The sequence below is a fragment of the Melanerpes formicivorus genome, unplaced genomic scaffold, assembly GCF_026170545.1.
Source record: "Melanerpes formicivorus ecotype bairdi unplaced genomic scaffold, bMelFor1.0.p_v2 SCAF_5, whole genome shotgun sequence".
NCBI lineage: Eukaryota > Metazoa > Chordata > Aves > Piciformes > Picidae > Melanerpes > Melanerpes formicivorus.
This window is the reverse complement of record NW_027142357.1, coordinates 12,789,797-12,815,922: the sequence shown is the minus strand read 5'-3', so window position 1 is coordinate 12,815,922 and position 26,126 is coordinate 12,789,797. Positions and strand designations below refer to the sequence as shown.

The 26,126-nt window shown below is 49.7% G+C and overlaps 2 protein-coding genes across 4 annotated transcripts in view; one reads left to right on the top strand and one right to left on the bottom strand.

Annotated features, from left to right (window-relative positions):
- Positions 1 to 219: 219 nt before the first annotated feature.
- FTCD (formimidoyltransferase cyclodeaminase) lies at positions 220 to 10,091 on the top strand. 2 transcript variants are annotated; one of them, XM_068138204.1, is made up of 17 exons: positions 220 to 365; positions 1,170 to 1,353; positions 1,703 to 1,831; positions 2,022 to 2,110; positions 2,349 to 2,528; positions 2,617 to 2,754; positions 3,064 to 3,195; positions 3,785 to 3,846; positions 4,544 to 4,673; positions 4,789 to 4,950; positions 5,184 to 5,227; positions 5,308 to 5,446; positions 5,855 to 5,950; positions 6,144 to 7,944; positions 8,658 to 8,890; positions 9,538 to 9,595; positions 9,741 to 10,091. In XM_068138204.1, the coding sequence occupies exons 1-14, from the start codon at positions 312 to 314 to the stop codon at positions 6,228 to 6,230; spliced, it is 1,626 nt and encodes a 541-aa protein (XP_067994305.1). In that variant the 5' UTR covers positions 220 to 311; the 3' UTR covers positions 6,231 to 7,944; positions 8,658 to 8,890; positions 9,538 to 9,595; positions 9,741 to 10,091. The 2 variants fall into 2 exon arrangements, with proteins under 2 accessions (XP_067994305.1, XP_067994304.1); XM_068138203.1 differs by lacking the exon at positions 9,538 to 9,595.
- Positions 10,092 to 11,143: 1,052 nt separating this feature from the next.
- The window catches only part of COL6A2 (collagen type VI alpha 2 chain), a 29,272-nt gene continuing 14,289 nt past the window's right edge, over positions 11,144 to 26,126 (bottom strand). The window contains exons 16-28 of one of the 2 annotated variants that reach the window (XM_068138201.1): positions 26,024 to 26,086; positions 25,822 to 25,884; positions 25,267 to 25,329; positions 24,806 to 24,856; positions 24,403 to 24,438; positions 23,986 to 24,048; positions 23,714 to 23,776; positions 23,395 to 23,430; positions 23,093 to 23,138; positions 22,394 to 22,546; positions 21,726 to 22,178; positions 21,371 to 21,409; positions 11,144 to 12,659 (exon numbers count right to left, since the gene is read on the bottom strand). In XM_068138201.1, the coding sequence (XP_067994302.1) occupies positions 12,052 to 12,659; positions 21,371 to 21,409; positions 21,726 to 22,178; positions 22,394 to 22,546; positions 23,093 to 23,138; positions 23,395 to 23,430; positions 23,714 to 23,776; positions 23,986 to 24,048; positions 24,403 to 24,438; positions 24,806 to 24,856; positions 25,267 to 25,329; positions 25,822 to 25,884; positions 26,024 to 26,086 (1,737 nt within the window). In that variant the 3' untranslated portion in view covers positions 11,144 to 12,051. Of the gene's footprint in view, positions 12,660 to 17,182; positions 18,650 to 21,370; positions 21,410 to 21,725; positions 22,179 to 22,393; positions 22,547 to 23,092; positions 23,139 to 23,394; positions 23,431 to 23,713; positions 23,777 to 23,985; positions 24,049 to 24,402; positions 24,439 to 24,805; positions 24,857 to 25,266; positions 25,330 to 25,821; positions 25,885 to 26,023; positions 26,087 to 26,126 lie in introns of those variants that run through there. The other variant, XM_068138202.1, reaches the window with a different exon arrangement.

The window sequence follows — 26,126 nt, the reverse complement described above, 5'->3', positions numbered from 1 at the left end:
CTGGGCACAGCAGATAATTTTCCTTCTCCTAGAAATTAATGGGCCCTGGTGGGCAATTAGTGTGGAAGGCTGGCCCTGGCAAATAGGCAGTGCCCTTGTGCCTGGAGCTGCTCCAGATGTAGAAGGGTCAGTACCACATTGTTTATCCAGGACCCTTTCTGACTCCTGTCCATAGATCGATGCAGTTAATGAGAAACCTTGGCTCATGGAAAAGGCAACAGACTGGGTGCTGGGACGGGAACAGACAAGCAAACGCACAGGGTGTGAGGAGCTGAGTGTGGCAGCGTGGGGTGCAGGCCGATCCTGGGACCATGGCCAAGCTGGTGGAGTGCGTACCCAACTTCTCAGAGGGAAATAACAAGGAGGTGAGGGACTGTGCAGAGGGGCTAGGTGGTGGGTGATATCAGGGTGCAAATGGGTGGGCTTTCCTGATGGAGCGGCCATGCAAGCAGCACCTACTGCCAGACTCTGCCTTGTCTCCTTTGAAGTGCTGTACACCTTTCCCTGCCTGGATAATGCAAAAAATGCCCAAAGGCAGACCCTGCTCCCTTTGGCATCTTTATGAGAAGCTAGGTCTCAGACCCCCTTTTCCCTACTGCCTGCAGGATGCTGGAGTGCATGAGCTTGGGGTGGGCTGGCATACCCCCTTAAAGAAACATTTTTTGTAATTGTGACAAAACATTCCATCCAAGTTAATGAGATCTGTGCTGGACATCAGCCCCAGGTTGAACTTTGGCCCTGCCAGGGACAGAAAAATTCAGCAAAGTCAAAATTGCAGTAAAACCACTGCTTCCCTCAGGGAACAGACTCCATAGAGCCATATGTATCTTGAAACTGGCAGGGAACAGTATCTTCAGAAACATTAATTTGTGGTGGTGCTCTCTGATGTGCAGCAGCAGCTGGACATGTCTCCTTTACTCTGCAGTGGGTTTGGGGCTCACTGGGAGGCAGAGGTGTCCCTAACTCCCTGAAGTATGAGTTGGATGCTTGCACCTTTGTATTCTGCATCCTTTGTGGCACAGGACTGCATCCCCAGTGATCACAGGATCATCTCCAACCCCAGCAGGAAGTAGGAGAGCTGATAAAAGTTGTCCACCACCTTGCAAAGCTGGGGCTGTGGTGGGAGTCTGGCTGGCTGAGCGATCTCACCCCTCTCCATTGCCTGGTAGGTGATCGATGCGGTAGGGCAGGCCATCTCTCGGACACCAGGCTGTGTGTTGCTGGACGTGGATGCTGGTGCCTCCACCAACCGCACTGTGTACACCTTTGTGGGGTCCCCTGAGGCTGTCATTGAAGGGGCACTGAGTGCGGCGCGAGTGGCTGGGCAGCTGATTGACATGAGCCGGCACACGGGTGAGCTTGGGAGTGGTGCAGGAGCTGATCTGGTGTGGAATATCCCTTGACTCTGGTGGGTGGTTAGCTTTGGGTGCACCTTGCATGGTTGGAGCTAAAATCAGCTGCTTGTAGCCAAACAGCATTGCTGGGATGGATGGTGGTAGGACTGTGCAAAGCTCTTGTTCACCCTCCTGATCCAGAGAGGCTGAATACCTCCTGGCCCTCAGCTGGGGTAGAAATTACTGCTTCTGACTCAGCTTTGCTCAAGATCACAGCACCCAGTCTGTAAGAGGCTTGAAAAGGGCTGTCCTCCCTCCTTGTCTGCTTGCTTTCCCAAGCCCCCATCTCATATCTTCCCTGCCACCAGGTGAACACCCTCGCATGGGGGCTCTGGATGTCTGCCCCTTTGTGCCAGTGATGAATGTCAGCATGGAGGAGTGTGTCACTTGTGCCAACGTGTTTGGACAGCGCTTGGCAGCAGAGCTAGGGGTGCCTGGTGAGTGAGCATCAGGACCCTCTGCCTGTACCATTCTACTTTGTATGCTTTTGACTGTGGAGAATGTGCCTGCCTTTTGCAAAAGCTTAATCAAATGGGTTTTGCTCCCCAGTGGGCAAAACCAGACCCTGCTAGATGATGTGCCACCAGGCCCTGCCCAGTGGTGCTCACCACTGGCTCTGTCTTGCAGTTTACCTGTATGGAGAGGCAGCACGGAAGGAAAGCAGGAAAGCTCTTCCAGCCATCCGCACTGGGGAGTATGAGGCACTTCCTGAGAAGGTGAGCCTGGCAGCACCTGGCTGGGCAGAGCTGAACTACACCTCCCCAGCTTCAGGGAGCATGCCAAGGGCTGACATAGTTCCTTTGCAGCAAGAGGAGCTGATGAAAGGCTTTGGGTGCTGCTGAACATGGAAGTGGTAGTGGCAGATGATAGCTGGAGAGGGAGATGGTGTCTCTGGGACAGTGTCTCATGCTGCTCAGTAGTGCCAGCCCATGCACTCTTCTGTCTCCTTCCTAGCTTGCAAAACCAGAGTGGGCTCCTGATTTTGGGCCTCCAACATTTGTCCCCCGGTGGGGGGCCACAGTGACAGGTGCCCGGACCTTCCTTATTGCATACAACATCAACCTGCTGTGCACCAAGGAGCTGGCTCATCGCATTGCCCTCAACCTCCGTGAACAGGGTCGTGGTGCTGACCAGGTAGCCCCATGCCAGTGCCATACTGGGAGGAGACCTGCTTGCCCCGTCATCTCCTGGGCCATGCCTTGACTGTGGTGGTTCTTGACAGCCTGGGCGCTTGAAGAAGGTGCAGGGCATTGGCTGGTATTTGGAGGAAGAGAATATAGCCCAAGTTTCAACAAACCTGCTGGACTTTGAGACCACTCCGCTTCACGCTGTCTATGAGGAAGTTTGCCGAGACGCAGAGGTGGGTGGCATGGGACAGCATGCAATGCTTGTTTCAGCTTTGCAGAGGGTGTCTCTTCTACAAGTTTTGATCCTGATCCCCAGGTCATACTCTACTTTATCTCACACTTAGCTCAGCCAAGGTCAGAGTGCTGGATGGCACGAAACCCCTAGAACTCAGCAACTTGCTGCTAGCTCCCAGCTCCTCCACTGAAAGCTTTTCCATGAGCTCCCCAGGTCCTGGGAAAGGATGTGAAGCATCAGGCTGGGGTAGTAGCAATGGCAGGGCAGGTAGCTCTCGGGACAGTCATGTTTCTGATGTTCTTCACAGGCACTGAACCTCCCTGTGGTGGGATCCCAGCTGGTGGGACTTGTCCCCAAGAAGGCCATACTGGATGCGGCTGAATTTTACATAAAGAAGGAAAAACTTTTCATTCTGGAGGAGGAACAGAAGATTAGGCTGGTAACATGGCACCACCCAGTACCAGGACAAGGGTGGGATCATGAGAGAGAACTCTCACCTTCCCAGCCTCCCAAAGTGGCACTGAGCAGAAATCAACAACAAAGATGATTTATTGTTCTGAGGACTCTGAGATAGTGAGGGAGCAGAAAACTTATCCTGTGAAGACAGAATGCTGGCAACAGCTGCTAAGCTTGCCAATATGGAGGCCAGGAGGGGAAGGAGATGTCCTTCCTGACAGCTCAAGGGCAGTGTGTGTTGTTATGGCCCTAGGACCAGCATAAGCTGGAAATGAGATAGGCTCTGCTTTTCAGCTTGCAGGGGGGAGGGACTTTTCTACCCTATGGGGAACATGCTAGATAAGAGCAAGCTAATTATTTATCAGGGCACTTTCTAGTCATTTGTAGGTGGTTCCATGCCACTGCCACGTCTGGGATGGAATGAATTGGTGACGTTGGCTGTCCTTTCCCTGGGTGTTGGCCCAGATAATCTGTCCTAGGACTGAATCACCCATGGTCAATTAAGAGCAAAGAATGAGGATGCAGCAGTGCTTATTGTGACAGAGCTGATGCAGCGGTGCTGCTCCTTGCAGGTGGTCAGCCGGCTGGGCCTGGATTCCTTGTCTCCATTTCACCCCCAAGAACGCATCATCGAGTAAGGACCCCAGTCCTGGTGCCCATCGCTGCCTAGACAGGAGGGTCCTGCTGCTTGTCTTGCACTCAGCTTGTTTTAGAGGTGGCATCTGCACCCAGAACATCTGTGCTGGGTGTTGTGCTGGCATGGTGTGGTTCCTGCTTCAAAATGCTGATGGTTGCGAAAATGGGGTGAGGGGACTGTGGGCCACTTAGGCAGCAGGAGCAGGCTTTGTGTCCAAAGTTGAGTCTGTACATGATCCACTTCACACCCAGCCCAAATTTCACTGCCTTCAGCTCACATACTACCCTCCAAGGAGAGATGCTGTGCTGCAGTGCTTGGTGCAAAATGCATGTCTATGGTGTGGGAAGAAAGGGAATCCATCTATGAAATCAGGACATGCTCTTGAAGTCTTTGTTGTCCCATCCTCCATGTGGCTGCAGGCTTATTTCTATCCCATCAAATACTGTTTGCACAAGTTCAGCCTTTCTAGTGCAGAACGAACCCCCATACCACCAGGATGTGCTCCCTGGATGTCTGTCTGTCTCTGCTGGGCTCCTTGTCTTCTCCTTGACACTCTCTCGGGTTTTTTTGGGCTAGCCACCTGCAGAGCCAAGGTGTGGACAAAAACCTGTTGTAGAGTACAATGTTGGGTGAAAAGGGACAGGGTACTCCTTGTGCTTGGCATGTGTAGAAGCACAGGACTACTGTGCCACAGGTACCTGGTGCAGGCAGGAGAGGTGGATGAGGGGCTGGTGTCCAAGCCGTTGGGTGCCTTTGTGCGAGCAGTTGGTGGCAGATCTGCAGCGCCGGGAGGAGGCTCTGTGTCTGCAGCTGCAGCTGCCCTGGTATGTGCTCCATGCTGGGGGTCCTCAGGGTGTGCTGAGCCTCCAAGAGGAACCGGCACAGTGGTAGTGGTGGGTGCTCTGCCCTGATGGAGAATATACCCTGGTACTCTCACAGGGAGCAGCGCTGGGCAGCATGGTGGGACTGATGAGCTATGGGAAGCGGCAGTTTGAGGAGCTGGACCCCATCATGAGGAAGCTGATCCCTCCGTTCCACCAGGCTATGGATGAGCTGGTGGCAATGGTGGATGCTGACTCCCGTGCCTTCAGCAGTTACATGGTGAGGTCCCACAGGTGACAGATATCCTGTGGGGAAGTGGGGTGCTTTCCAACTGGGAAGGGGGCTATTGCTGTGCCCTGGTGTTCTTAGGAGCAGGGCTGTGATCTTGGTCCAAGCCAGGGCCAAGGGAAGTGACATCATCACCTAAAAAGTTTGCAAGAGTATGGGAGGTATCAAATCTGTCCTGGCCCCTTGGAGTAAACAATAACAAATCTGCTTTTCTTTGCCGGCAGGAAGCTATGAAGTTGCCAAAAGGCACCCCTGAAGAGCGGGAGAGGTGAGGCGGGTTGTTGGAGACTTACAAACTGGGGGAGCAAGACCACCCAGCATTCACACCAAGGTTCTTCCTCCTCCCAGACGCACAGTTGCCATGCAACAGGGGCTGAAGATAGCTGTGAAGGTTCCCTGTGCCCTGGCAGAGAAGGTGAGTGGGCTCTGGCCTGCTCTGAAGGACCTGGCACGTCACTGCAACCTGGCCTGCAAATCTGACATCCAGGTACAGCCCTGGGCTCATGTATTGCCTTCAGTGGGTCTTTGGAGGCTGCTGGGCTTACTGTTTTTCCCTGTAAGGTGCTGGATTATGTCCTGACCTCTGGGATGCATCTCTTCAGCTGTGATTCCCAGACTGGCCAGTGATGCTAGTCTATTAAATTATTGGCAGCTTGCAACCCTTTTAAGAGAGTTGACTTAAACTAGCTGTATGCCTGAGTCTTCCCATCTGTGTGGCAAGGCCATGAATGGTTCCCACTACTGGAGCTATATCCTGAAAATACTGGCCTGGAAAGTGTTGTGTGCTGCTGGGTCAAATAGGGTGGGAGTCCTGAAGCACAAGGGCTTGCCCTACTGCAGGACCATATGGTGCTCTGGTTCAGCAGAAGAGCTTCTTGCAAGCTTCTTTTCCTAGGTGGGAGCCAAAATGCTGGAAACAGCTGTGTTTGGAGCTTACTTCAATGTAATGATCAACCTCAAAGACATAACAGATGAGAAGTTCAAGCTTGCGGTAAGCAGGGGTTGTGCATGTGCCTGGCCCTGGTGGTAAGGATGAGATGAGACAGAGGTGGAGATGAAGCCTCTGGGACTCCTTATGCCCAGGTACACCCTCCTTTTGCCACCATCTGGATATATGGGGTGAATGGGAGGTGACTCTTCTGCCCTGCCAAGTGGAGAGTGATGCATCTTTTCTCTCTGTGCAGATGTCACAGAAGATCTCTGGGCTGCTGGAGGAGGCGAAGCAAGGCTCGACACTTGTGTTGGCACTGCTGGATAAGCGGGGGGCCTGAGAGGGGCTTGAGGAGGGGCTTGAGGCTCTGCAGCAGTAAATACAGCTGGGAACTATGCTTGTCTGTTGCCTGAGCTCCTTTGGTACCCATCTCAGGAGAGCTGCTCTGCTCAGGCAGACCCCAGTTTTATGTCCCCTGCTGACCTTTCCATGGCCAAGGGTGAATTTTGCTCTCTAGGGCTTGGACCCCAGTGTCCATCCCTGGAGCAGAAGGTGTTGTCTGCACTGCAGTGTCTGGAGCCACAGAGCTCCCACTAGAGGGAATGACCCTGGAGGAGATGACCATTCTGCACACCCCTGTGTCTTTTCATGTCCAGCATATCACTTTAGACACCTTCCTCTCTGTAGACATGGGACAAGACCTGGTACACTGCCTTTCTGTGAGGTCTCTTTTGATGGTGCATGATGAAACCAGCCCACTGCATTGTCCACTGGCCCAGGAAGGGAGCACTCCCACATGTGGGGCAGCATCAAGACTATTAGCAGGATGAGGGGGATGGGACAGGAAGAGATCTGCCACCTCCTCAGATCTTCTGAGAGGAAGACCTAAGCCTCGAGTCAACCAGCCCTGCTTTCTGACTGTGATAAGCAGATATTACCTCCTCCACCCATATATGACAGCAGCACCCTGAGCAGTGTCACAGGGTGTCATCACCTGGACCCTGAGCCTCACTCTCCCACAGTGGTGCTTGAGGGAAGGTGATACCCATCCTGTGAAAGCTTATTCCCCAACACTGCACCCATGCTATGAGCACTGAGCCAGGATTCAAGATCACAGAACATTAGGAACTGGAAGGGACCTCAAAAGGTCATCTAGTCCAACCTCTCTGCCAGAGCAGGATCGCCTATACCAGATGTTTATGTGGAACTTCTTGAACTGAGAGGCCCAGAACTGGACACAATATTTCAGATGCAGCCTCACCAGGGCAGAGTAGAGGGGGAGGAGAACCTCTCTTGACCTACTAACCACAGCCCTTCTAATATACCCCAGAATGGCATCAGCCTTCTTGGCCACAAGAGCACACTGCTGGCTCATGGTCAACCTTACATCCACTATGACCCCCAGGTCCTTCTCGCCTTTCACTGCTCTTCAACAGCTTGGTCCCCAACCTATGCTGGTCCATAGGATGTTCTTTCCCAGGTGCAAGACTCTACACTTGCCCTTATTGAATTTCATTAGACTTCTCTCTGCTCGGCTCTCCAGCCTGAGTCTCCCTGCATGGCAGCACAACCTTTGGGTTGGTGCCATTAGCAAACTTGCTGACGGTGCTTATCCAGGTAGTTGATGAATATATGAATAGTACTGGCCCCAGTACTGACCCTGAGGGACTCCACTAGATACAGGCCTCCAACTAGACTCTGTCCCATTGATCACAACTCTCTGACTCATCCCATCATTTGGCTCTGGGAGTGGAACTACTGCTCTGTCCTCCTATTTTTATTGGCCCTGTGTGACCTTTGTGCTGACTGGGAGTGGTGTGTTGACATTTCTCATGTGTCCATGGTGACAGCTGTGGTGCAGGGAGTGGTGTAGCTGGTTCCACCCTTGAGCAGTCACCTCTTCTCTCTGTACCCCCTGACCCCCCCCTCTTTCTTGGGCAGGGCTCTGTTATTTAGTAGGTGTCTGCCACCCTGGGAGAGCTGTGCCAGAGACAGTGGTGCTTTCAGAGGGCATCGACAGTGTTGTCTCTTCTGGGACCCTTCCTGCAGGTTTGGTGAGTGAAAGTGGCTCCTAAGGCAGCAGTGCCTAGTGGGATCCAGGGCGGCTTTGGAGCTTGGGAACTGTGGGAGTGTGGGCACCATCCCCATGGATTGCACTGCACCAAGACATGGTGTCCCCTTGTGCTCCACAAGGATGCAGCCTGCATACCCAGGCTCATCCAGTCAGTTGATTATTTCCAGCAATGATGGGAATAATGTGCCTGGGCTATGGGAATTCACAGAAGTTGGAACAGCTGCTCCTGGGGTCAGCACTGTCACCTAAAGGTATGGGGTAGCTGTTGGAGCCTTTGAGGAGATGGCATTCCTGGTGAAGGAGGCAGTCTCTGTGCCTGGGGCAGTGAAGTTGGGTCCTGGCTGCTGGCAGGTTGACGATGACAAGAGGTGCCACAAGGGAGCCACTTATGGTGCCTGTCCTTCCTTTGAAGCTTGAGGGTCAAGCAGGATGCAGAACAACAAAGGTGAGAGGCCATAGGGCTGGGCAGGACTGTGAGTACCACACAGCCATCAGGACTTGGAGAGATATCCAGTACAATTGCCATGGGCATGCAGAGGCATAACTTGTGTAACAAAATGAGGAGGGACAGCATATCTGAGGAGCAGGTAGACTGGGAGGGGTCCTTGGGGTGCATGAGTACACCAACTCCCTGCCTTGTTTGTCTGGGGAGATCCTGGCTCTCATCACTAACAGAACCTTCCTTCTTCCTAGACATGTCTGGAAAGAAGCCAGAACCACACCTAGCAGTTTGCCCACCTGCTCCTCCAGGACACCATGGTCCCAGCATTCCACCAGATCCCCACCATAAAAACCCTCCTGGCCCCTGCCCACCAGGGCAGCATCCCCATGGGCACCCCCATCAGGGACACCCAGGAAAACATGACTGCAATCAGAAGCACCATAAGAAGCACAAGAAGTGTGGCTCCAAGAAGCATGGAGACAAGGTAAGGGTGAGGTGGCAATGGACCCTTACAAATCACTGTTGTGGTCCTTTGGATCCCCTCATGCATACTAGAGCACCCAGCCTGGGCAGCTGAGCCTCCTCTCTACAAGTTTGCACCTCAATGACTATTTTTAGATATTGGAACTCCTATTTGGCTAATCAATAGGGAAACATGAGTCACTTCAAGTGAGACTTTTAAATGCAATCCATTAAATACCTTGAGGCTATTCAGAACAGTGACAGACCTTAGGGTGCACAACATGGTGAATTAAATCCCAGGACCTTGTCCTGCTCACCTCAAAGTCAGTTCTATCTCTGTAAGGGACATCAACTCAGTGTTCCACAGTGAAGGAGGAGTTCTGTTCCCTCTTAAAAAAACTACATCAATAACAAAAAATCCCCCCAAAATAAAAAAACAAAACAAAACAACCCTCCAAACACACATCACCATCACCATATCCCCTCCTTCCCCAAAGCTAAATGGAGTCCTTAGAGGTGTTCAAGGTGTAGACATGGCATTTTGGGACATAGTTCAGTGGGTATGGTTGTGTTGGGTTCACGATTGGAGGACTTTTCCAACCTTAATGATTCTATGATTCTGTGGTTCCTGGGGCCTTGGCATTAACTAATTACCTGCTTGCAATCCAGTCAGCATGGAGACCTGAGGGCACAGTTCTTGATGATGTGCGAAAACACTTGGGGAAAGGTGAGTCCGCAGCCACCACTGCTGCACACTCAACCTAGACCTAGCTGGGCACCAGGAACAGATACCACAGGATTGTTAACTGTCAGAAATGGTATGAAAGAGGGTTGTTTCTGTGCTGTTCTAAGGTAATTTTTATCTCCTGCAGCACTCCAGCAGCTCAAGCAGCAGTTCTGACTCTGACTGAAGAAGACATCGTCCTACCTTCACAACAGTGATGAAATACAAAGCTGTGTTCCATGGGCTCTACCTCTTTGTTACCTTCCCCCCTTTCCTTCCCTGAGAATGGTGTTTTTCGTGCTAAGTGCTTTTTCTAATTTTAAGCTTGTTAGTTCTGTGACCTAGAATCACTGTGAGATGACAGGCACCAGCTCCATCCTCTGTCTTTTGGGAGAGCCCACTGGCAGGCATCCCTGAGCAGGGGGAGCATCATGTGCTGATTTGCTGTCTGCTGTTCATGTCTTTTTCTCTGTGCAATAAAGTCAGATGCTAATGTGGATCCCATCACCTCTGGAAGTTCTTAGATTTTTGCATGAGCTTTCCCAGTTGTAGCACAAGGGCTGTTGGGGGAATCCTGCAACTTTCCCCTTGCTGCAGTATAGGCATTGCCATCCTTCACTCCAGGCTAATAACATGAAAAAGGCCTTGAGCCATGTTTCTGGGACTGCTGCATGCTTGCCTGGAATTGCTTTACCCACAACAATTTTAACACAGGGCTGCCTTTGCTCCTGTTTTATTTTTGTTATCCGTCAAGAAGGCTTTGCTGCTAACTACTCTGACTGGCTGCTGGACCCCATGGCACAAAGATGGGCATCTCCCTGTGGCAGAACAAATGTCCAAAGGAGTTGGTGCAACCCTTCTCACCCATATTTACTTGTTCAGTGTTGTTGCACTGTGGGCTGGACAGGGGTGGGTGCTGGGGCTGTGGGATTCCACTGCTCTGTCTCTCTTCTGGGTGTGGTTGAGTTTTGTCCAGTGACCCTTGAAGGCTCTCTACACCTTTCATTTCCAAATAAGGGAAAACATGGCAGTGACACCCTAGCACACATGGCCACAGCTTCCCCACCACTGCGCCCTTCCCTGCACCTGTGTTGCCAGTTCCTCTGTACCATGGGCCTAGGGTCCCATATGCATGACCCAAGCCCTGACTAGCCTCTCTTTCTCATCCCACCTCCATCATCATGGATGTGGTTACAGAAAGGCCTCTGTCCTCAGAGTGTTCCCCTACCCCACTCTCCTGGCTTGAGACAGACAAGTCCTGGACGCAAGACAGGGAGAAGGCAGGCTATGTAAAGACTAACTCAGGTGCAATGCCACTTCCTGGTGGGAAAAGACATGGCCCCTCAAAGGATCCTTGCTCTTTCCACCCATGAGCAGGTGAAGATAAAGACATGGTTTGTGTCACACTGAGGGACCACAGTATAGTGGACCCTGGAGTGAGAGACAGAGGCAGAACACAAACTTACCAGCATGTTGCAGCTTAGCACCAGGAGAATCAGCTGCTCATTGAAAATAATCAAACCCCCATACAAAGTACAGAATAAAGAGACCTTTTTGTGGGGCAGGGTGACAAGAGTATTTATTTTTGCAGACAGCACAATTCAAGTTCAAATCTGGGCATTTTTCAGCAGATACCAGTGGGAAGAAGGCACCGTTTGAGTACATTAGGATGACAGAGAAGCAGCTCCAGCAGCTGCCCGATATTTTGTAAGCTGGTGGGAGGCATCCTGCCCCTCTCAGCCAGGATTTTGGGCTGATGAAGGCAGCACGTGAGCCACAGCTAGAGAAAAATGATCTTCAACACGATCTGTGAAATTTAGGATAGAGAGCCCCTAGAGGAGCACTGGCAAACAACTGTTGAAAGCAGCAAAACCTCCCACCATTCCACTGTTCCTCTGGGAAAGCGAAACAAGCTCCCAAGGGCTATGCATAGGGAAAGCAAGGCGCTTGTGACCCTTGATCACAAACATCATGTGAAATGTCATAAACTCACTCGATTCCCTCAGAGTAGAAGTAATGAGAGAACAAAAAAGATGAGATAATCTGGAAAAGGCATTGCTAAAAGAATGGAGAATGTCATAACCATAAAACTCCTCCCCGGACACTGAGGGCAGTTGAGAGCTTTTGAAAACTAGAGATTATTTGTCCTACCCCACTGGAAAAGGTTCTTGCTTCTGTGACAAGGCCTCCTGGAGTTACAGTACATGTGCAAAGCATAGGCTGGTGTTCATAAAGCTTTACAGAAGTACATTTTATGGCTCTGAGTCTTGCTTTGGTTTTAATTAGCACCATAAATGTAAGATACACAAGTTTTCATCATGGCTAGAGAAGAGGACTCAGAGGGCAGCTGTTCTGGGACATTTCAACGTTGCTAGCAACCACAGAGAAGGAAGAAAATGGACCAGGTAATAACAGGGGTGTGTATACTGGTGAGAGGAGGCAATGTGCACTGCATTCATTTAACATATCCACCTAATGAACCTGTCAAAGAAGCTGGGCTGGGAGAGGCTGTCATAGTCCTTCTCCCGGAAGATGGCTGCCCGGTCCCCAAAGCCAAGCTTCAGCAGGACATCCATGTCTACATCACTCCCTAGAGCCACTACTGTGGGCATCACATCTTGCTTCTTCATGGAGTTGATGGCCTCCTCAAGGTTCTTGTTTCCTGTGATGCCATCAGTGATGAAGACGAAGGAGAGCTCAGCATTGCGCCGAGCGAGTCGCTGCCCAACTCCAGGACTGAGCACGATGTTGTTGATGGCATGTATGATGGCTGACCCGATGTTGGAGGACGAGTCCAGGTACTTGATCTGAGCCAGGGCGTTGGAGATCTCTGTCATGTTGTAGGTCAGTGGGAAGACCACATCCTGGTCTCTCTCACTGCCATACTGTAGCAACGCGATCCGTGCGTTCATGTTGTCAGTGTTGCTCCTGGCCAGAGTAAGCTGTCGGGCCACCTCCTCCACAAAGTGGTGGGCCCTGTGGAAATTCTGCTCTCCAATCCTTTCAGAGCCATCAAGCAAGAAGACAATGTCAACAGGGCGCTGTGTGCACTGGGCAACTGCAAGTTCTGCAGGAGGAAGAAGACGACAAGAGTTGGGGGTTTAAGAAAGGCTACAGGATAAGCTCGGTGCTTGCCTCAGGCAGGCTGGGCTGGAGTGGCCTTTGTGCATCATTGTCTAAAGAATAACCAGTTCCACTCTACTACTAAAGCCTAGCTTTGCAGCTGGTACTCTAAGAATTTTGCTTCTAACACTCTCAGCTCCTGGACACCAGGTCTTAATGAACGTTAGTTCTAGGACCTCCACAGGATTAGATAGGACTGTGGCTTTCAACTCCAGAATTATATCCACCTTCTTAGCACAGTTCTTACCTGTAAGAGGAATATCCAGAGATTAATGTCAGGCAGCATCTGCAAACCTTTCATTTCTAGAGGGTGCTTTACTTTCAGAGTAAGTCTTCATAAAGGTTTGTAGGATGAGAGCTGTTTTCATACCTTTCACTTGGTTTAGTTTAACCAGCAATCACTAATTCCTGAAGTTTATAAAGATTGGATCATATGGTTGGAAAACAAGACTATCCTTGTTGATGCACCTGTGATTAGTAAAGCAGCTTTGGTAATATATGATGGACTGATATGTGAGTGAACCACAGGAGGACATTTTTCTTCAGTCACTCAGGGCAGCACCTGTCCACAAAGCAGGCACCTGGCCAGTGAATGAGCTCATAAAAGAAAAAGGAGAAGGAAATAGCAATCTTTAGAGACAGAGGGTATAATACTCTCTTTAGTTAGAGGGTATTATTTCATCCCTTTCCAGTGGTTATGTGTATTGCATTTGGTCTTCCTCTCTGTGCATTGTTTCTCCATGAAACACTTCAATTTCTGCACTGTTTTCTTCATTTGAGTTTCCTTCTCTGCTGAAAGCACCCATTAGAAACAGCTGCAGCAGCAGTATTGATCTGTGATGTACCTGCTGTGACTGGGCACTTGAGTTGGCAGCAGGGCAATGGCTGTATCACTGTCAAGCAGTTCCGTGGCTCTAAGACTTAGTCTCAAAAGGGTGAGTTCCTGGAGCCAGTGTTATTTTGTGTTGTGTGACTGGCAAAGAATAGGAGATGCTAGAGCATAGCTTGAGCATCCACTTCTTGCATCTAGGGATAACTTTTGGGCTAGGAGCATCTCATTAGATTGAATTTCCATACTATGAGCAAATCCAGCTTGGCAGAGTGCTTCCTCAGTGCTGAACACTGCTATACATGGATTCAGCATGGCAGGGTGCTGAACTAGCATTATTATTTGTATGGGCTGAGCAACAGACATATCACTATTACATTTGTACACTGGTAGTCAACATACAGCAAATGGCTAAGTTGTATTTTAAGTGAAGTAGATACATGCTACGTGCACTCTTGAAGAGACAGCATCCAATACCCAAGTGTAGCAGAAGCTCTAAGGTGCATATCATTGAGCTTGCAGACTATTTGGCACTACTTTCATCCATGATAAAACAGTCAAACCTGTTGCAGGAACTCCTGATGGTACTTGTTATTTACCCTAACTTGTTTGACATTGTAAACTGTGGTTGTTTTTGTATCACATTCCCTGACCTTGTAGACTGGCATTTCTCCTTAGCCCACACTGCAAAACATATATATAATGATGGCATGCCTTGCATTGTGCTTACTGTACATTGTCTTGCTGTGAGCAATAGCTTTTGCCAGGCCAGTTGTGACTGCAGTAGAAACCAGTCTTCAAGTGATACTTCTTCCCCCATGCGCTTTTGAATAACATATTTGAAAAGTCAACAGTGAAACTCCTCTCTTTTAAAACAACAATAGTATGTACTCACCTTGCCCAACCTTTCTTGAGAAATGTTGTCTAAAGGTACAGTGAAGCTGCAGTTCCCGGTATGCAGGTACTGCAGTCACAAGAATACTTTGTCTTGGCAGCACCTTTGTGCCTGGTCATCACCTGCTGTGTGCAGTTGTGAAGGTGGAAAGGCAGGAAGACATAGCCCTAGCAACCACACGGTCTGAAGTCTAAGTGGGGTCTGCAGAAGTGAGCATCTGGGAGAGAGGGCTGCATATCATGTTGAAGAAGTCTTACTAGGCTGTCTCTCTTATTGCTTGTTTACACCTAATAATGTTTCTTGTGGTGACAAGCAAGATCCACTCACCTATATTACTAGAAGCAAACTGTTAGAGCTTCTAGTTAAGCAGACAGCAGCTGAGAACAGCATGATTCCGTGGAGCTTCAGTGAGAGCATAACACACAGCTAGCAATCCAGGCACTGCAGGAACACTCCCCCAAGACTCCTCTTGCTGCTCTACCCTCATGGCTGGATAAAGCTGCCTTTGAGTAGTTTGTTAAGTTACCTTTGCATACGAGTTATCCCATGGGAACACAACACAGATATGAGTAGTGCAGCAAAACCTTGGGCTTGTTCTGTTGTCATGCATCTGTTGCAGAGAGAGGCTGAGAACACAAGCACCACTTCCAGCACCAAGAAACAAGATTCTCATCCTTAACTGGGAGAGAAGTCCTTGGAGGCACCACTATGGATAAGGCCACCTAAAATCTTTATGTTATGCTTTTAATTGTTGCTCTGGTCTTTCTCACACAGCTTACAGCAAGGCATGAATGCTGTAGGTTACTGCATCCCATATGCAAGGACACAGCTGAGAACATCTAACAGAGGCAGCACAGAAAGCAGAGATGCCATTGACTTTCCTGCCATTGACAACCCTTCTCTTTACCTATGTGTGCAGAATAACCCCACCCATTCACATCATGTTCCTGCTTCTTTTAAAACCTGGGTAAATTTCCCCTATTGTTTTCACAGTGTTGACAGTGGAGATTAAATCAATGGTGAGATGGAGACTGACCTCCCAACCCTTTCTGGGGCTTCCTGCTTTCACAGCTCCTCCCATGTCTTAGGGAAGGTGTGGACTGTTCCTTCCCTAGCTTTGTTCCGGTGTTGTACTATATTACTATGAAATCACACAATCATAAAATAGTTTGGGTTGGAAGTGATCTTTAAAGGTCATCTAGTCCAACCCCAAGCAGTCAGCAGGACCATATTTAACTAGTTTGCTCAGGGCACCATTCACCACCTTTCTGGGCAACCTGTGCTAGTATTTCATCACCCTCACCATAAAAAAAATCTCTTCCTTGTATCTAGTCTTGTAAAAGTATAGTATCTTCCCCAACATAGTCTAAATCTCTCCTCTTTTAGTTTGAAACCATCACCCCTTGTTCTGTCACAACAGGCCCTGTGAAAAAGATTGTACCCATCTTTCTTACAGGCTCCTTTATGTACTGAAAGGTTGCAATAAGGTGTCCCTGCAGCCTTCTCTTCTCCAGGCTAAACATCCCTAACTATCTGAGCCTGTCCTGGTAGCAGAGATGTTCCAGCCCTTTGATTATTTTTGTGGCCTCCTCTGGACCCGCTCCAGCAGGTTCATGTATTTGCTGTGCTGAGGAATCCAGAGCTGGATACAGCACTGCAGGTGGGGTCTCACCATCAGAGTAACGGAATCCCTCAACCTGCTGGTCATGCTGCTTTTGATACAGACCAGGATAAGATTGCCTTCTGGGCTGTGAGCACACATTGCCAGCTCACATCCAGCTCTTCACCCACCAGTACCCCCAAATCCTTCTCCACAGGGCTGCTTTCAACCCCTATCATGTATTGATACTGAAGATTGCCCTAAACTGGCTGCAGCACCTTGTGCTTGGCCTCACTGAGCCTCATGAAGTTCCAAAGGGAATGAAATAAGTGGTCACTGTGTGATGAGACAAAATAAACATTCATTTGGCTGAAGTCTTGCCTGATTCTTGTCTTGTTCAGCAAGATGTCCCAATCCTGAGGTGTTCTTCTCAAATCAGTGTTTTTTTGGGGGTTTGCCCTCTAGCATCATGGCTGGAAAAGTTTTACTACTCTGATCTTAGTCCTCTTACATGGATCTCAGCAGGCTAAGTCACACAGTAATTTTGGAGTAAAAATTGAAACAGTATTTGGAGTTTGTCTTTGTACAGACTATCTGGAATATATGGATTATGACCAGACGTTAGTACGTGGACTCAGATACAGGCTGATCCTTTTGCCTTCACCTAAAATGCAGAACACACCACACGAAACTCCCTGAACTCTTTCCCCTCTACCATATGCCAAGAGCAGAGTTGTCTGTTCCTGTTGAGTTGAGCAAAAATTGCCAAAACCTTGGGAAGAAAGATTATTCTTGTGCAGTATGTCTGATCTCCTTATGCACAGAGCAACACAAATATCTCCCCTGCGCACCTGTCACTGAATAGCTTCTAGCCTAGACTGGCAAGCCCCAGATGTTGAAGAAGAGTAGGAATAAAATACTGCAATAAGTTCAGAGTGGCCAAGTTTGTCATTTCAGCTCCCATGCCTGAACTTGGCAACTGGCTCCACTTTGCACACCTGGGAATGCCACAGCCCAACTGTGCTTTTGAAGCCATGCAGCTCCCTTCTGCCCAGTAAACGTGACATCTGCTCAGTACACTTTATTGCAGTAATACCATGTCATTTAGAGAGGCTGCAAAATTTGCTTGCTGGCAGTAACTCCTTCTGCTTGTGTCTGCACATGAAATGCCATTTTCTACTCTTACAATTTGAGATTATTCTCCAGCTCTTCTGGAGACAGGAATGACAGTCACTTGCCTGACATTTGGTGAAAACCAGGGGCAACCGAGCTCATGGAAGTATCGCTCTTCATCTAAACACACACACACAGCCTCTGGTGGGTCTGTCATCTCTCTGAACCAAAGCAGCACCAAGTATGGCCTATATGCAGCATTTTAAATACTTGTTTTTAAATAGCTGATGTAATATGGCACAGAGGTTTGACTGCACAGTCATGGATTCTTGCTTTGGACTGTCTGGATCTACATAACCTCTGTCTCTTGGATATGAACAGGTATGTGTTACTAAAAGAGAAGAAACACAAACGTATAAGCAGTGAAGAAAGCAGAGGAAGCTCATATAGCTTCTGAGAGAAGCAGTGCCCAGGTTTTGTTGCCCTTGATAGAAAGCCAGGAATGCCCTCTCTCCTGTACTGCTTGTTCCTTCCCTTCAACAACCCCAGTTGCCCATTGCATGGTTGTACAGAGACACTGTGGTGCAAGGAGATGCACCTTGCTTTGTCCGACTTGCCAAAAATGGTTTGCAGGACCCAAAGAAAGCCCTCAAAGTAACCCAGAGAAAGGATGCGGAAGGTGCTTCGGAAGCAGCAAGCAACTGCATACGCAGGAAGTCATGGGAAAGTGCACTGCTAGGCTCTCTGCAGGGGCTCACTCTGGCCATTAGCCATGCAGGTGCTGGCTGTCTCCTTGGTCAAGCCTGGCACTGTTGTGTAGCTGAGGCCTGGGGCATGCTAGCCTGATGGAAAAGGGTAGGAATGTAAGAGGGCTGGAGGGGAGCAGCCTGTCTGGCTCAAAGACTGAGGCAATGCAGCAACTCTGTAGAAGAGCACTGGGCAAAGCAAGAGCATCTCTTAGCAGTGCTGGAGACAGCTGCCATGGTGATCAGCCAGCCAGCCAAGCCTGGAGAGAACTGACCCGTGTGTCCCAACCCTGGCTGAACACAACCAATCCATCTCACTGCCTGTTTTTCTCCTAACCTAAAAGCATCTACCCATGTACCCGTCCCCTCTGCCCAACAGGCACTCAAGGAAAGATGATTACCACCTCCACTCAACCTCTGCCTCCACCTGTTTCACATGATCTCTAACAGAGAAGTCAGCAAAGCCCTATCACAGTTTCTGGGTCCCCCACAATCTCACTGTGCACCATTTTGAAGGTGTCAATGAACAAGTCCATCCACTCTTGCCGCTCATTTCCAGTGGCAAACTTGGCTTTTTCGGCGGTAAAGGCCAAAGTGGCCACCAGCTGAGTGTACATGCTGGGGTCCTGGGTTTCCCGCGTGGAGTTTAGGAACTGGGCGATCGAATGTATGGTGCTGGGGAAATCTATGTTGACTCCCTCTTCCATGGGGCGGAAAATAAGTGGGTTTACGTTCCCAGGGTTCCTGTCATCTGCAAGTGAGCGTCAAAAGAATATTTTCAGGGCTGGCTAGCAATGACTGTGTCTCTGAAAGTTTTAAATCTTTCTGGCACTTTTACGTCTGATGAACCATGGGATTCAAGCCCAAATCAATCACATATCCACCAAGAGATCTCAGAAAGTGACATGAAACCTTAACTACCTACTTCCCTCCCAGGTACAATGGAGAAAGAGCAGCATTTAGGAAGAAGGTCACAGGGTCCAGCTTCTTTCTGCATATGGGATTCAGTCATGAGGTAGCTTTGAACTGTGCTATGTGCAAACTGTACACGTGATGCTGTACAGCCAGAAAGACATCTAAGGGACAAACATCACATAAACTGAGCTTTGGATCGTCACAGCCCTGTAGTATGCAATGCTTCTGTGCAGCACCTAGGCTAGTCAGGGCCCCACAAACCTTCATCTCTACCTAGCTGTGCTAAACTTAAATTCAAATAACATCCCAAAGCTCAAAGCAAAGCCTTTTGCATGGGTTAGAAAGAGCCCCACAGAGCATCATGCAGTTTCTATCGAAGCCATTGGTCAGTTCAGATTTGCACAGCGTTCAACCAATTTAACAGTCTAGCAATCCATTATCACTGCAGCAATCAATGGGTAATGACAGGGAGACAAAGGTGTGCCCTGGAAAGAGGAGAACCTGGATTTTCTTAGGCAAAGCACTGAGGCAGCAGGGCTTCAGCTGCAGATGTGAACCTGATGTGGTGGCGTGCCTGGCTCTGCAAGGCAGCAGGGAGGAGGCCAGGGTGTATGCAATACCTGTGCCTCTCTGTACTCTACTGACAGTACCAAGGCTGGACCTGCTACTGTCAGCCATGAGGCCAAAAACAGGGCTCAGTGTTGTTGCCTCCCTAGCTTGAACCTCTCTGGTCTACAACTGGACACACACCTTGGATGAGCACAAAGCTCACTCATACTTTGCAAGAGACCATCTCCATCCAAAGAGTTTGCACCAACTCTCGATGTGTTCTTGGAGAACCACAGCACTGAGCAGATAAGCCCCAGGCTCTGTCCTATACCGTATCACATTATGTCACATCCCATCCAACAGATTCCCTTGCCACTATGCAAATGTAACCATTGCTAATCCTTCTACATGATGATAGCAATGCAATGTGATGAGTGGAAGGTGTTTTTCCCAAAGGTCTCTGAATCCCCGAGTATCACTTTACCTATTGGGCCTAGCACACCAGGACTGCTTTTGCCTATGATGAGATGGATATATTGGCACTCACACAGGAAGACCACACACACCTAGCTATGTTACTCCAGCTACCATGTCCTCTGGAGCAAAAGTGTAGTGTCTGCACTTGATCTGACCCACCTACAGCATGGCTTGAGGCAGTTGCCAAAGGGGGAACACCTCCTCAAGCCATTTCTGTTCTGGTCCCCAGGACTACCAGTGAACTGTTCTCACTTTGCATCAGGAACAGAAATACTCAAGTGCAGTACAAGGAAAGGACCACCAACTTCACCTTGCTTTGGAGACCTTTGATGGCCCAAGATTAGGAGAACAGGAATGTGCCACTGCTTGGGTCAGCCCTTCTCCTGCAATTCTCCAAAACAGGGAGGCTGCAAAGACCAAAACCTTTGAAGACATCTGAGCAGTCACCAGTTTGCCATGGGGAAGGTACCTTCTCATGCACAGATCTGCAGGACAAAGTTCTTCAGAGGACACTGCAGAGGAGCCTACACTGGTAGCTCAGCACCACAGTTGGGCATTGTGCTCTCTGCATGGCCAGGGTAACCATTCAAAATACTCCTGGGAGAGAGTTCAGATGGGAATAATTAAAGCTTTTCTATCTTCAGGTTTCTGAGCATCCTGGGACCAGTTCTCCTTTGCCTTATATGGGAATGAAGGAACTTCTTTGAAAATGAAGGTTGAGGTTCAGTATAACACTGAGCTGAAGCTGGGCACTTTTACAAAAACTTTCACAAGAGCAGAGATAGAAGTTGCAAGAACTAGCGAAATTTTGTCCCCTATAAGCTTTGTTTATATCAGCAAACAGTGCACTTGCTGTATTTAAACAGGAACGGAGCCTCTGACAGACAGGATTTCCAGGAATTCAGGCTGCAGATCTGCCCCTTAACAAGTAAAATGTGACAAAGTGAAGCTACCTGCAGTGAACAGCAGCCATCTCCTTTATACCACAGGATTCTTACCACCTTTTTCCTTTAATCCAGTACCTTGAGTTAAATGTTAATCAAAACCAGCCAGCGTTAGAAAAGCCAAAGCTTTGAGTCCACTGTGGTGTCATTTTCCAAATGGTCCCTAGCTCCTGCTCTGTCCTCATCACTCACAAGGAGTATCCTGCCCAGTGCTGCAAGTTGGGCTCTGCATTTCAAAGGTCACACCGGTGGGACAGTTTAGCAAGAGGGATTTGACTTGATGTACAATAGAGACATGGAACAAGTGAGAAATTAATTGCAAAGTTTGGAGGCCAAACCTTGGTGGTTCCCAGGGACATGGTGCCGGTGCACTAGCACAGTGCACTCATACCTACCTGTGCAGATAACTCAGAGAGACAGAAAGAGCTGGAGCCCCTCCTCATATGAAATAGCACTGTTCCCCAAACCCTTGCCATCCAAAGGGAATGAACAGGGTTGCACATCCCCCTCCCACTCCTGAGCCTTGTGCACTCTCACCCTGGACAGCTCACTTTGTGCAGATGACATGAAGCTACTTGAATGTTTACCTGTCTGACAGGGCAGCTCAGGGCAGACAATCTGTGGATCTAGAAGGAAAAGAAACAAGGAAAACTAAGTAATGTGCTGATACCTCCCTTCACGGCTTGCTCAGTCAGGGTGGCAGGGTTAGGTCTCTTAGAGGGGGAAAGGCTGCCAAAGGACTGCCCCAAAGGGCTGTCCCAATTCTGAGGAAAGACTGTTCATTGAGGGCTATGTAAAGGTCAGCTCCTACCATGAATGACCCAGCATCTGAGCTATTGGCCATCCCACTGGCATGCAGTCACTGCAGTTGTTGCAACACACTCCCAAACCCTGGGCTAGAAAACTCCAGTTTCCATAAGCAGTACAAGGACAGGTACACACCTGGGCAGAGCACATCCTCCATCTTGTCAATGAATTCCTCTGCCACCAGGTCTGAGAAGAGCCTCATCTTCTGGACTCGCTGGGGTTCATTGCAAGCAATGGAGACCAGGGTCTCACTCTGCTCTGGCTGATCAAACATGTCTCCAATTCCAATGGTGTTGACAACAACATCTCTGCCACAAAGAGCACCTAGGTTCTTGTCATCATCCCGGGGGTCGTACCGCCCATCTGTGATCACCACAGCAAACACTTGGGCTTTTTCTCTCCTGCTTTCCTTGATGAGCTTGTTATAGGCAAACTGAAGGGCAGAAGGTGTCCAGGTGCCTCCAGCAATCCACTCCAGGCGCTTCACTGCTTCCTTGAAGCTTGACAGTGAATCAATACGCTCATCATCAAGCTTAATGGCTTCGAAGGTCCCCTCATGACTGTACTGCACCACTCCAACACGGGCACCTGCCAATAAAGCATCATGTTACTTTATGTCCTCAGTGAAAAGTGGAGAAAGTCAGCAAACTTTCCTATCAGCAAAGAGCTGCCCAACAGGCCTGCTGCAAAAGTGCTGGGCAGATGGAGGGCAGCTCAGGGCAGCTACAGACAAACATGGAAGATGCAGAGATCCTTTTCTTTTCCCCTGTGCTTTGGTCAGTCTGTCCCCACAAAGTCCAGACCTGTCTGTGACTTGGGGTCCTTGGCAATAGAGCCCAGCCGGCTGACCACATTGACCACAAAATTTTTCTCCAGGGTGAAGTTGGTGTAGCCAATACTCTCCGAGCTGTCTATGACAAACATGATGTCCAGGGCACCACAGCGTTTCTCACAGTCTGGGGAGAGGAAGAGGAGAAGGAAAACACAAAGGTTACTGATGGTGGGAACAAGAGCCACCAGGGCAGAAGGGACCATCTATGAGAAGATGAATACAATTAGCATCACACCAAGCACCCAGAGCTGCAGTGTTCGGAGTGCAGCCCACAGGCTAGGAAGGATTTTCCATACATCTTTCTATCAATGTACATTGAAAGAAACCTTTTGAATCTTGCTGTGTAATAGACTCTATCCTATCACCTGGCCTATGCAATTCTATATGACAGGTCACTGCTCCTGTGATGATAGAGCTAAATTCTGGGAGGTAAGCCGGGCTGCTCCTGCAGTGCCACCAGCAGTAGGCTGGGATCACAATGAGCAGGGTGACTTTCCATAGTGTCTCCTCTGCAGGGTGCAGAGTGGCTAAGAGCCCACCATGCTGGTGGCTCAGTGCCAGACCTCCCTCAAGGTTGCTCCTGAAGGAGAAGGCAGCCTCTGGTGACTTCCTTTCCCACTCCATCTCCTCTTCCCAGGACAAGGGAACAGCCACTGGAAGGTGTGCTCACCACAACAGCCACATGTCTCTCGCACGTAGGTCATCACGTCACAGTCCTGTCAGTGAAGGGATGCAGGGTGAGTATCTCCTTCCCTTTATGTAGCATCCATCCCCTCTAATGGAAAGGCTCCCTTTTCCCTTTCACTTCCCACCCAGCCAGCCCCAGCCCCTTTTCCATGGGAAGCCACAGGCCACATTTGTTGGGCAGTGGCAGGACTTGATACCCTGTTTTGTTCTCAGGCTGTGCATGCCAAAGGCATGTTTTGGAAGAGGAAGGAGAAGCACTGGGGGCTGCAGGGAAGGGCTACTTACAGTCAAGCCAGGATCTCCTGGTGGGCCAGAGCTCCCCTGTAAGGAGAGGACAAGGATTTCAGGCTCAGCTTTCCCATTTGAGGCACAGGTTTCCCCATGATGTCACAGCCATCAAAACCATGGCTTTTGTAGTGGTCTGCCACAGGAAGGATGGAAAACCCTTGCAGGGAGCTAGCAGACATGTCTGGCAGTTGCTGTTCCCTCCAGCAAGTCCTACTGCTGGGAGAACTGCTGGGGTTTGCTGGGCTTTAGAGCCTTGAGGAGAAATGAGGAAGAGAGGAGGGAGCAGATGCTCAGGCACAAAGGTATGGTGCTGTACCTCGGGTCCTGCTTCACCAGTTGGACCACGGGGTCCAGGCTCTCCTCCTGGGCCAGGATCACCCTAGGGAAGAAATCAGGAATAGTCAAACATTTCTCTGCCAAGGCTGGTGATGTAACTGCTGGTGTTTAAAGCTCCTTCTGATCCTCTCATCAGACACTGCCCTGTCACAGCTGAGCCCAGGAACAGGCAGGAGAACAGACAGTGCCATCCCCAGCACACATAACAGAGGTGTGGGAGGGAGAGGCTAACACTGTGGGAAGTTTGCTTACCGGTTCCCCCTTCACTCCTTTGGTTCCTTGTGCTCCTTTTGGTCCAAGCTCACCTCTTACTCCCTGTTCAAAGGAAGGAGAAACAGATCCAGCATGGAGTACGTCTGGATGTTCTCAGGCAGAGGCAAAACCAGATGCTTGTCTGGCCTGGGAGAGCACCTCCTAAACCAACAGCTCAGCACAGAGCAAATAGAAGGTGATTCTGTAGCATTAATTAAGAATTAAGAAGTTTTGCAAAGCATATTTCAGATGGCTTCAAAGGGAGATGGGCTTGGGACATACACTCCAGCTCTGCAGGAAATACCCCAGGGCAGTTGCTGGCAGGACAGGTTCCTTGGTCATGCAGCCAGAGGGTTGGGCGACAGCTACCCGGTGTTTAGTTGATACAAAAAACAGGCGACAGAGAAACATGCTCACCTTGGGTCCTGGTGGCCCCTTCTCACCCTTGTCACCCTGCAAAAGGACAGGAAGGAGAGATCAGCACCTGACTGGTACTGGCCACCCACCATGCATGCATATATCCCAAGTCCGCAGTGGGGGACACAAAGCTGAACAGCAGGGGTAGCTTCAGGCTGATGGTTGGGGTGCTAGGCACAGCTACCTCCTCATCACTACCATCGAGGCCTGTATCCCCAGCACCTCTGCCACCAGGCTGATGGAAACAGTTCAGCACAGGTTTAGTCCTGGTGTTCAACCCCCTGGCCACCTTTGTGGGATTCACTTTCTTCCTCCAAGCTGCTCATCTTCAACAGCCACTTCCATCAAAACAGGCTTCCTCATGGCACGTATACCAGACCAGCACTGGATGAGCCATGCATACCTGTGGTCCTCTGGGTCCAGGGTAGCTAAAGCCAGGTCTGCCTCTGTCACCCTTGGGTGGAAAAAGAAAGACCCATTAGAAACAAAATCCAGTCTTTCTGACCTGGCAATGTCAGCATGAGCCAGAGCTGTTTTCATTTCCTCTTGAGGTAAAACATCACCAGGAGCTGTGACTTCTGCAGCTAGCCCTGAAATATTTGGAACAGCTGTGCAAGCTGAGCCTTTGTAGAGTCTTGGGGATACCTCATGGCAAGGACACCCTTGTGTCTGTGCAGGGTGAGGGATGCAAACAGAGCTGCCTTAGCAAGACCTGCACCTCAGCCCCATAGGGAAGCGTGGGTTTGAGCCACCCTGTCTCCAAGGCACACATTTCTGCAGTGGGAGTTGCCTTTTTAAAAAAGAGTAATAAAAACACCTAATCAAAATACCTTTCACATGCAGAGTCACATTCAAGTACTTTACCTTTGGTCCTGGTGGTCCAGCATCACCTCTTGGACCTAAGTCACCAGGGTCTCCACGTGATCCCTGCAGAGTGAAGGAAACAGGTGAGGCTCCCTGGCCACACAAGAGACCATGCTGGGGAAATCAGCTCTTGAGATGATGCTGCAAGAGCATCTCCACTCCTGACAAGGTTATTGTGACAATAACTGATTTGACACTCTGGTTCCTGCATCTCATGGAGCCATGTGGACATCATGGCATTACCTCCACAGTGGAGTGCTGGACTAACCACAGACTCAGGACAAAAGGGTGACACATTTCCTTCTCCCATGGCCCTGTTTATACTGTCACAGGAACATTGGGATTGGGAGTGATGGAGAAGCAGGGATTCCTGAATCCTTCATGTTCTCATTGCCCCATGAAGGGGCCTCAGGGGTAATTTTTGAGCTTCCCTGAGAAAAGATTGGGCAGGCTTCCCTTCCCTTGGAAAGAACAGTTCAGCCAGATTATGTCAGTAGGGAAACCTCTTACTACAGAGGGAGGACAAAACCACAGAGATGCCCCAGGATGACTTACTATATTGCCTGGCTCTCCCACAGCACCTGAAGGGCCACGGGGTCCTGGCAGTCCTTGGTCTCCCTGCAAAGCAAAGCAAGATGTAAGATTGTACAGAGGCAGGTACAGGCAGGTGTGCATGAGCAGGAAAAACAGGTGAGCTGCCCCAGACAGCAGCAATGCTTTCCCTCCCTCCTGGCTGCCACCCCTGCTCTGGGCTTACCCTTGCTCCTTTGCTTCCAACCTCACCAGGCAGGCCTCGAGGACCCTCTGGACCAGGATCTCCCTGTGAGGAGGGTAAAGATATTCCTGGTCAAGGATGTCTC